Source organism: Saccostrea echinata, unplaced genomic scaffold (genome assembly GCF_033153115.1).
Source record: "Saccostrea echinata isolate AGI-Se365-2 ecotype Australia unplaced genomic scaffold, CSIRO_AGI_Sech_v1 ptg000032l, whole genome shotgun sequence".
Lineage (NCBI taxonomy): Eukaryota > Metazoa > Mollusca > Bivalvia > Ostreida > Ostreidae > Saccostrea > Saccostrea echinata.
In genome coordinates this window covers 5,758,982-5,770,092 of record NW_026889781.1, presented here as the reverse complement: position 1 = coordinate 5,770,092, position 11,111 = coordinate 5,758,982, and the positions used below count along the sequence as shown (strand labels likewise).

Here is an 11,111-nt window from a genome sequence, read left to right as displayed (position 1 = left end):
GTTACAGGATTGATCACTTTAATCTCATATTAGCAGTAAAAAATCATAGAACAATATAATCAGAATGAAAAGCAAAGACAAAGGCATCCAACATTTAATTTAAATGAACAAGAAAATCAACAGTGCAGTCAAGCAAGAAAAGTTCAAGCATTGCTTTTTAAAGCACTGAGTGACTGGTCAGTTGTCTGAAAAAACATAATATATACATTCATATATATACTTCAACATTTAAAGCTTAAAATTGCTTATAATAAAACATGACCAAATACAAATGTACGTTAACATCCAAGGATTTTTTGTTGAAAAATGAATACCGAGCTCGAATGGGGAACTTATTATAATTTTTAAAAAATATATATATATACAGTTGAACTTCGGTATCTCGAACACCAATATCTCGAATACCATGGCTATGTCGAAGTGATTTGGAAATCCCAACAGTTAATTCTTTAAGAATTTTACCCTCGATATCTCGAATCCTCTAATATCTCGATTTTTTTTCTTGGCCTTTTCGAGTTCAAGATGACGAGGTTTGTATATGGATGAGGTAATTTACCATTCCTTATAAGTATGCCGTAGTTCATGTATTCTTTATGTCGATAAACTGTTCAGATTATTTAAAAAGTTTGAATTTCCTTCAGTCATGCTACTTAATGTTAGAGTACATCCCACCTGAAATAACAAAAAAAAAATATTGACATCAAATTTGATGTTTCTTCTAGTACTAAAATATCTTCTTTTTCATACATCTGTCATTAAAAGGTTAGAGAGAAGGCTTATGTCGGCTATACCTGCTGCCCATTCTTCATGCATTTGTGTGTTGATACATAAAGAAATACTTTTTAAATGAACAATAAGATCGTAATGTTTTTTTTTCTGTCAAGAATGTTGTTTATTAATACTCCGAAAATTTAAGTAGATTTGTACATAATTGAATCAAATTAATTGTTAATTAATTAACAATGCACGTGTAACCAATAAGAGTAACTTTGTTGATTTTTTTTTTTTTTTTTTTTTTTTTTTTTTTTTTTTTTTTTTTTTTTGCTGACATATGGAAATTTCCAGATGGGTAATTAATACCAATCTCGCCTAGTATTCTCAGATAAATAAAATCCCGGGTATGACTTCATATTTTTTGTGTTAAAATTGTGTATAATAAACAGAGTTTTTTTTAAATATTAATTTTTGTTAAAAGAGTAAAGAATAGTAATGAGAAAATTATTTTCTTTAATTGGGCCTCTGTCTATCACTGATTGTCCTATATAATATTTACAACTGTACCTATATCTAAAAGACCTTGATAATCCAACTGGTAGTATTGAGTGGAACTGCGAAAAGCTGGCAGTGCGTATTATGATTTTTTAATTTGGAAAACTTTGAAAGGGCTAAGGAAGGGAAATTTAGTCAGGCTATGTTTCAGAAAACATTAGTGCAATGTCCTATATACGAGTGCAAAGGATTTTAAGTTAAGATAATTTTTCTTGTTTACCTATATAATTTCAGCAAAATGTTTATGTAACAAAACGTACCCGTATCCTTTGCTTTGAATGTGTCTTGTTCTTCTTGTAAACATGGCGGTGTTAACTCCATATATTCAGATCTATAACACCATGATTTTAATTATAATATATAATTATATATTAGCCACTTTATGTAAAACAAAGTGTCATCAAATTATCATATTTTACTTATTTTTTTTTTACCTTTTAACTTCCTCGTCGCGTTCTGTAAATAAAGAAAATACAAATGACTTAATCAATCAATTATGAAAACTAATTTGCATATAATATGATCTGTCTTCTTAATGTAATATTAAAGTTTTCTCTTTACCTTCAATCTTTTCGTAAGCCTCTTTGTTCACCGTTTCTAAAAATAAAATTTCAAATATATAAGCAAATTCAAGTTTACATTGCGAATGATACTTTACACCTAAAACTACCCGTCGAACGAATGATTATTTTCTGCCTGGTCATATAAAATAATCGACAAAACGTCACGACCTAATGTTCTAAAGGATTTTCCTTTTAAATACTGGTTAGAAAATCAAAGGTTATCTTTACTGATGTTGGTGGAACTTTGCTGCAATTGATTAATGAAAGAATTGTTTTGGTATTACTTTGCTGATATTGTTTTAATATTTATACAATTATGTTTGCTATTATATAGGTAGTAGTATACCCGTTGCCATGGCCGATAGTGTAGAGGATTAGTAAATATTACCTTTGCTGATATATGTAGAAAATTCTTAAAGCTCATATTTGCTGATTTAGAAAATTGAAGGAGGTTATTTTCCTAATGTTTTTAAAAAAATTATAGAAATTGTATCTATGCTTCAGTGTATGTAGAAAATTGATCGCTGTTACCTTTGTTGATATTGGTAGAAAATCCTTGATAATGGTGGTCTTCACTGGATAAAGTTTGATCAACGTATGTGCCGGCATGTGGTCTTTTTTTAAAACAGAAGACGTACGTACAAGCGAAATTGTATATATTAAGAATATAGATTTTCTTTGCATTTCATAAAATGATAAGACATTTATCTTATTTTGATTACATATTAGTAATTTCTTCCTTGATATGATAATTACAAACAATAAATCAAATTTACCTGCTAGTAGTATCACCATTGCCTAAAATGGATCTAAATGTTACTCACAGCATGTAGTTGTTAGTTTAGTTTGTTAAAAAAAACTCTATTCTTACTACATCCACTATTTACAGCAAACAAATCAATTGCTGAGACTTAATTCATATTATATCGCAAAATGTGATCGTCGTTATTTCAATCCTTGATGAGAAACAATATACAAACTTTTATTTATCCATCCTTTCCTGACTTTGTGAAGTGTGATAACACCAAGAATCAGAATAATTATAAATATAAAGCCTCCCGTTGTGCCTCCAATGATCGGTTCTATTTCACAGCTTTCTCTTCTTTCTATAATGTTTCAAGTCCATAATACCAATTCTTATCCTTTTGCAACGAAGTTGGAAGGGATATAGTAACGCGTTTGTGTGTTTGTGCGTAACGAAATCATTTATATCGGGATAGAGATGCCCTTGTTATACAACGCCGATTATTGGTATTATTTTTATATACTTTGTTTGAATGTGTAACATTTGATCACTTTTACCATTTGATAAGTTGGGCTGTTTACTTGTATCATTTGTTTTACTAATACTAGGCTGATTATAAGTACTTGTATTATGTATATAACCAAATTCCCATTACCATTTGCTATATTATGTTGCTAATATCAAGTTGTTTTCTTGTTTCATTTCTTAAAGTAAGTCGAGATACCATTTCTTCTACCAGGGTAATAACTTGTACCATTTGTTAAATAAAGTTGCCCCATTTTTTATTCAGTAATCGTCTGTATCTTCACATGAAATATGTGAAGATAACGAACAGTATTTGAGCTCAAAAGTCCATGAAACATTACAAAAGAGGAGCAGAGCAAAATACATGTCATATTTCACGATTTTCTATTTTTGTACATTTCACGGTAATTTTAATTCCGCGGTCGCTGAATTTCTCCTTATTAAATATACGTATTTGATATTTTAAAAATCATTCTTAGAAAAACAGAAAAGTAATGGTAAATTACTTATGACAAACATTCCAGAAATTTATGTGTTTCCCCGTGTTTTTCAGAGCTTCACTATTTAGGAAATAAGGATTGGACTGTGAATGACACATATTTGTTCTTTGAGTGCTACATTAATATGTGGACAATATTCTTGATGGTTTGGTATTAGTGGAAAAATCTTTGATCGTGAACATAGTGAAATTAAAACCAACTTAATATATTCCAGTTTTACAGTATTATGTTGCTAACTACTTACAATTTGCAGTACTACGCTGTTTACATGTACCATTTGTTATTCTTTGTTAGTAGCTTAAACCATTCCTTATACTAAATGTATGTTTATTACTTGTACCTTTTACCAAACTATGTTGTAAGCATTATTTAGAAAATAAATCAACAAAAGATACCTGCTTGTGCACCTACGTCGGTTGAACACTTTTCAGGTTTTGAGAAAGTGATACCATAAATGTTAGATGCCTGGATTCTAAATGTGTATTCTGTTCCAGGCACCAGATTCATAGCTTTGTAGATATTAATTTCAGGCTTTTCATTCATCAACTCAGATGTTGCATTTTCAAATACGTTATCCACTTTGCTGAGCTGCAAAATTTGTTTTCCTTTTATACCAAGATAAGATGATGTCAATGAAATGTACGCAGATCTAGTTTTACACACGACCTGTATAATTGGCGGAGGAACGGGTTTTTCTGAAATCCATAAACAAAGTACTTTTAAACAATGATAAATAGATATAAATCATTTTTTGTGAGAAGCATACGTTAAACAGTCGACATTTCTCCATTACAAATTTATGATTAGGTCAAGATTATTGATTCAAGTAAATATGATCCCGACTTGTCGGTATGACTTTAAAACAGTACTGATTTTTCACCTTACTAGAATACGCAACAATATTGTCAAGAAAGAAATTAACTCCCTACTTTTTTTTTGAAGGCATATAAAATGATTTCATATTCATTTACAATACTCTGATGAACCCATATAAACATTTTGTCAAAATTGTTACCGTACCATCTGATAGATTACCAGTAATGTTCCACGCCATATTAAAACATATTGATGAGTAGGATAAAAGCTCGTTTGTAAAAAGGAGCCCAATTCTAGCAAAATATCTCATCAATATTTACGAAATATCTAACAGCTTTAAATGCATGTTTCTAGCTTGTAAGATTTCATATTTTCTTAGAAAATTTATCCTTCAAAATTTTGTAAATAGATAAAGGATAAATGTTTTTGAGTAATAATAGTACCATTAAGGAGGGCTAATTCTAAGTTATTATCTTTCCTAATATCACATATTTGGTGAAAAAGTAAACTACCATAGCTTTATCACAAATACATTTATCATGATTCATTAATAAGAATATATATATATATATATATATATATATATATATATATATATATATATATATATATATATATATATATATATATATATATATATATATATATATATATATATTAAATAAATATAAAAAGAAAACACAAGAATTCTCCGTAAAGCTTTAGCGCTTTCATTAAAAATCTTCATGTAAAGCTTCTGAAGATTTTTAATGAAAGCGCTAAAGCTTTACGGAGAATTCTTGTGTTTTCTTTTTATATTTATTTAATATTGTAATCCGATTACTGAGACTTTATTTCAATTTTGGATATATATATATATATATATATATATATATATATATATATATATATATATATATATATATATATATATATATATATATATATATATATATATATATATATATATATATATATATATATATAGGTTAAACTTACTTTGCACGTTAACGTTAATGAAACCACTAGAGTTCCCTGCGGAGTTACTGACTGTACAGGAATATCTACCACTATCTTCAACTTTGGCAAATTTAATCAAGTAGAATTGAGTTGTAGAAATCAAAGAAGTGTTGTAGCCATTATCTTTCATCCATCTGTAGGTAAGATTGACCTCTGGGTTGGCACTCTCAACATAGCAACTTATCAAAGTCAGCTTCTGCCCAGATACTATAGTAAGGATATTGCCAGGCATGATCTGAACATCTGATATATCTAAATGGATAATGCATTTTTATAATAATGCAATTTAGATATCACTCGGCATATTGTAACATTCAAAACAGCCTTTTTTTCTCTTGATTAAGTGAGATTGTCTAGGTAAGAGAAAGAAAATTTCGTCACAGAAAGATAGGTCTTTTAATGCAAATATGGAATGAGGAAAAAATCCTTTTTGATCATGGAAAATTAATTTGAATTAACTATTGGGCATAATAAAGGGGAAAAACCGTCTAAATAGAAATTTAGTACATCATGCTTACAAAGAACATTCAGAAAAGTTTTCGTTGATTGCAATGGTATCTCTCCAACTATGTTGGAACTGCAATATACATCCTTATCCTGGTCTTTCCTTGTAAATGTTAGTGTTAAAGTGCTGGTAACGTCAAATTTAAGTCCATTTCCTAATACCAATGTATTATTCCCAGCAAGAGTCGTAGTGTTTAAGTGCCACAAAATGTTTGCTGCAGGTCTGGAAGCAAATGTTTTACACGTAAAGGTATAGCTATTCCCTGACACAACATCTATTGTTGATGGTGTAGACAGTGTAATTCGTTTGACAGGCACTACAAACGATCCATTTGTATGTTACATGTAAATATACAGTCTAAACATACTATATATATAGTATTTTAAACATACAGTGTATATGTTATTACTACAATATACAATGTTGCCCTTTATATATATTGAGCGCGCAATGTATATGATGCTCTTTTTATGTTTGAAAATATACAATTATTATATATTTTGCGCTTTCTATGTTTATCATATATTTAAAACATACATGTATATGGTGTTGTGTATGTTATGCCATATGTTGAACATATGTTTAAACATATATTGTACGTTTTGCTCATTTTGTATGCTAATTACATTTTAAAGATATGTTAAAACATATTTTACTCGTTTAACTGTCAACTGAAGACTCGGTACTTTCTTGGATGACGTATTGTTTATTCTCTAAAAGTCTGTACTGTTTAATTTCTTTAGTGCTGTTATTTGATTATTAAATTAAGGTTACAAAAACAGACCCAATAGAAATTCACTTGGAGAAAAGAGAGCTAAATGATCTTGTGATTTGCAACTACAGTTTTAGCCATGAAATGGATTCTGACACAGCTACACAGCTAATTCCCATTCTCTGGATTTGTGACTTGCTTTTTTTCTCCGACATACCTGTATTGTTTGTATATTGCAGAGTTAAGTGTGAGAATCATGCCATAATCATTGCCGCGGTGTTACATCAAACTGATATAAAGCGATATCGCTGATTTTGGCATTTTCTTTTTTTAAAACTTGTATTGTTTCAACAACATTAATGTTCATTTCAAGTTTCAAAAGCAACAATCTACACTAATTTTTACTGCTTTTGCTTCGACAATATGTTACAGTCTGATCCATAAAGACCATTTAATTTATCACCTTTAGAAATGATAACTGATTGTGGAAAGAATTACAGCTTCATGCAATTCCATTTAACTTTTGCACTGGTGTAAAAATTGCTCTTTAATCATTGATGTTGAAGAATCTTTTCGAAATTGCTTTAAAAATACTTTTTTAACATACCTTATCTAAAAAAAAATGGGAAAGTTCATGTAATCAATCTGTTCCTACAATAGATTTTTGAAATTTACCTTGCACAAAGATAGTTTTATTGATGCTTTTGATATCATCTCGACCTGTATTTCTGTTACAGAAGATGATCTGGTTGTGAACAGGATTTAGAATTGTCAGATTGAATATCCAGTTGTCAAAATCGCATTCCATTATATATTCAGGTACATTTCTAGTCTCACAATGCTTGAAACTCCCCGTACCAACACCGTACATTTCGTAATTCTGATTTTTCAGGGAGTAAAACACATATGTCCCACGAGGTTCTGTTGAGTGGCATGTTAATACTAAGGCCTCTCCTTCTCTCACTTCAGCCGAACTTAGTGTAAGTTTACCTACGATACATAATTCAATCAAACATAGCAGATACATATTTGATACATATATCTAATTGATTTATTCTTTGAACTCAAGTGGTATTAACATAGGAAAAACGTACAGCCATAGATCTTTTGTTGAAAGATACACAGATAAATTTGCAACTTACAAATAAAACGCTAATTGTAAGTACAAATTAATATTAATTATATTCTACGTCAAAAAGCTCCTTTGACATCGTCCATATTAATGAACATGTATAAGTACAATATTCATATGGAGAAATGATAACTGATAAGTCATTTAAGAAGAGGGACGGGGTGTATGTAAATGTAACATTTTTCACACCTATAATATTCCATATTCAGAAATGTAACCTATATTTAAAATTAAGCATTCTCATATTAGTGATTGAAAAAACATGAGACTACATTAAATAATTCTCATTGGTAAGTAAAGTGCACAATGAATCACTATATCATTATATTTGCCGTACTTACCCGCACATTGATAAAAACAAAAAATGATAACACTGAAAATAGAATTCAGTAACGCCTTGACAGCCATCTATAGTTATTTTTTAAATAAACTTCCTGGTATAAAAAAAAGTCGCTCGAATCAATGAAAAAATTGGATTTTTTTTTTATATTTAAAATATACATAATAATTTCCTTATTTAAAGTACAGAGTTTTTTTAATGTTGGTTTTAGCTACATGTACATATATAGATTAAATAACACAAAAGATGCTATAAAAGATTTACTTTTCTTATACTTATCTCGAGAACATAAGAACGAAAGACACTTTTCAGGGGGCTGAACCTGGGTTCACGGTTGGGGGGGGGACTTTTTAAAAGTTAAATAACAACAAAAAATCACTATTCTTGTTTTGGAAATGAATAAAATGGCATAAGTTTTTCATGACTTTCTAAAATTTAGGGAATTTCAAAGATAAAGGACTCAGGAATGCTCAAAAGCATCTCAAGCGATGATGTTTGGAGAAATTGTTCCGCGACTCATCTTTCAACTCACCAGTCACGAACACAGTCATGATATTGTCCAGGAGAAAAACAAATAGGTCAGAGGTGACATATCTCATTTGGATACAAAAGGCGAGAGTCAAAAATTGGAAGAAGGAGTAGTAAAATGATGATTATACATGACTTATAATGACTATTACATGTATTTTGGAAATCCCCTTAGATTTGGTTAATCGCAAAAGGAGAGAGGGTAGAGAAACAGTTGATAACTTTGGATTCATGATATCCACAAGTTGTCTTTCTTTTCATTAGTTCCAAATTTCCAAGAGAGAGAGAATGGGAGTTGGAAGTTTAATTGCATCCGTAATTTTTTTTCATTAGAAGCACCTTGTAAATGTGAAAAGATCCCACCATTAATTCATTTCGTTGTTGATAATTTATTCAAACTGGTACGATTTTATGCAATTATATTTGAAATGTGTTATTAGTTAAACTAATTGTGGATGTTTAATTGCAATTGAGGTGTGTTTGTTCGCTTGCTTGCTTTTTTTTTCTCACTGTATAAAAGCCTACCACTTTTGAAATAGATATACAATTAAATTATGTAAATCTTAATATCTTATACGTACATCAACTTAAAGAATTCAAGAGTTATATATAAAGTACATTAATCAACTGAATTTCTGTTTTAAAAAAACGCATGTGTTGACAAGCGTTTAAAAGATATTTAATTCATAAAGAAACCAAACAAAGATTAAGGACACCTTTTCAAAGTTTTTATTTATCACCCTTTGTATTTGTTACGACGACATCTTTAGTCTTTCATGATTTCGGCGATACAATTATCAAAAAGCCCGTCTTTTAAGGATGATAAAATTTAATGCCTGTTCTTTAAAACTCCATTCATCGCTATTACATAATAAAAATGACAGCTAACTGTAAACATTCCAGCATATCTCTCTGCCCGAATTACCTCGTTTAATCTCATAGCAAAAGTTCGTGGATACCGATATAAGTAAACAATGATAGACTCAAACTTCTCTGTGTGATTTTTTAATTAAAATGTATCGATACATTAACTTAACGTTTAATAATAAAGTCGCTTTTGTACTTTTAAAAGGGCAAAACATGTTTGTTTATCGTCTAAAAATAGATTCAATATTTCTCTCTTTTATGAGGCGAATAAACGTCGTTTTTCAATAGAGATTTTTATGTATGGGTCATATATTGAAAAATCCATTTAAACGGTTAAAGCCTACATACGGGTGTTGATATTCGTGGTTAAACAACCACAGTGACATTATCCCCAATGTTCAACAAAATCCGTGTTATCTCGTGGTTTTTCATGTGGACAATTTGACTCTTCATTCATTATTTGATTTTTTAACACAGACCCCCCTTTCACCCACCCTCCCTTTCTCATTGATTTTCAGGGGACTACATTCTAACACTTGTAAGGTAAGTTTATGAGGTTTATTAGTTTTTGAGATAGAATTGTGGATTCTTTATATGTCTTTCAAAATTTAATTCATGACACATTTATGCAGCAATATTTGTACCTCACAAAAAGATCAATATGGATAATGATTTTCTTATCATTAAATAACAAATGAAAGGTTTCGTAATTAAATGATTTAAATGTGCAAGTAACAGAATAATAATTCGCTTTATCCTGCATGTAATCGGATTACACGCATGCACACAGTTAAAGTCTTTCTTGCTTTAAATTACGTTTGAAATTCATTGTACATTCATCTTATTACAAGTGAAAGAGAAACACGTTAAGGGTATATATGCAATGAAAACAAAAGTTGAAAATGCAAAGAACGTTTAAGATATCTCTTTAATAATATATTTTAGGTGAATGTAGTTATCATGTTGTAAATTTTGAATTTACTAGGTGGAGGTAAATGCAAAATTTACAACATACAAAATTGTTTTATTTCTATAAAGAATGTCGTCAGAAAAGATTTTGTAAGTGTAACCTGATTTCTCTAGGATATGTACCAGGTCTTTGAAATGATTAATTAAATTTTCTATAAAATTTTAATTTTATGAAAGAATGAAATAGAAATTGAAGTCAAAATTTCTATAATAATTCTTAATAGTACAAATTTCTTTACTAAAAGGTTTTGAAATTACTAGCTGGAGGTAAATTCAAAATTTACAACATGGTAGCAGTGGTCAATATTCTTATGTAGAAATGCATTTGAGGAATTAAAAAGTACACTTTGATCTTTCAACTTTATCATGTTTTAATTAGATTAAATGATTTATATATTTAGGATTTACATAGGATACATGTCCCTTTCATTTATAAAAGAACTAATAGATCAAATAGAACAAAATGTGTTCGGACATTTAAATGGATACATGTATATTTGAACATGTAAGTAATTATAACATCGACGAAAGAAGGGGGTATTTAGGGTATATGGCAGTGCATCTGCAGGGGATAACTCAGCTCATTGATGCTTTATTTCATAGCTCAAGTGTCAAAGTGTTTCATTTCTTAGGATGGATTT

At 29.5% G+C, this 11,111-nt stretch overlaps 1 protein-coding gene across 1 annotated transcript; it reads right to left on the bottom strand.

The window, feature by feature from the left end:
• Nucleotides 1-266: 266 nt before the first annotated feature.
• LOC133197881 (uncharacterized) lies at nucleotides 267-3,356 on the bottom strand. Its single transcript, XM_061334064.1, has 8 exons — nucleotides 3,302-3,356; nucleotides 2,813-2,938; nucleotides 2,609-2,630; nucleotides 2,364-2,446; nucleotides 1,831-1,866; nucleotides 1,704-1,725; nucleotides 1,530-1,600; nucleotides 267-672 (listed from the first exon to the last, which is right to left on the bottom strand). Exons 1-8 carry the CDS (start codon nucleotides 3,354-3,356, stop codon nucleotides 647-649), a joined length of 441 nt encoding a protein of 146 aa, XP_061190048.1. The 3' UTR covers nucleotides 267-646.
• Between the last annotated feature and the right edge of the window lie 7,755 nt (nucleotides 3,357-11,111).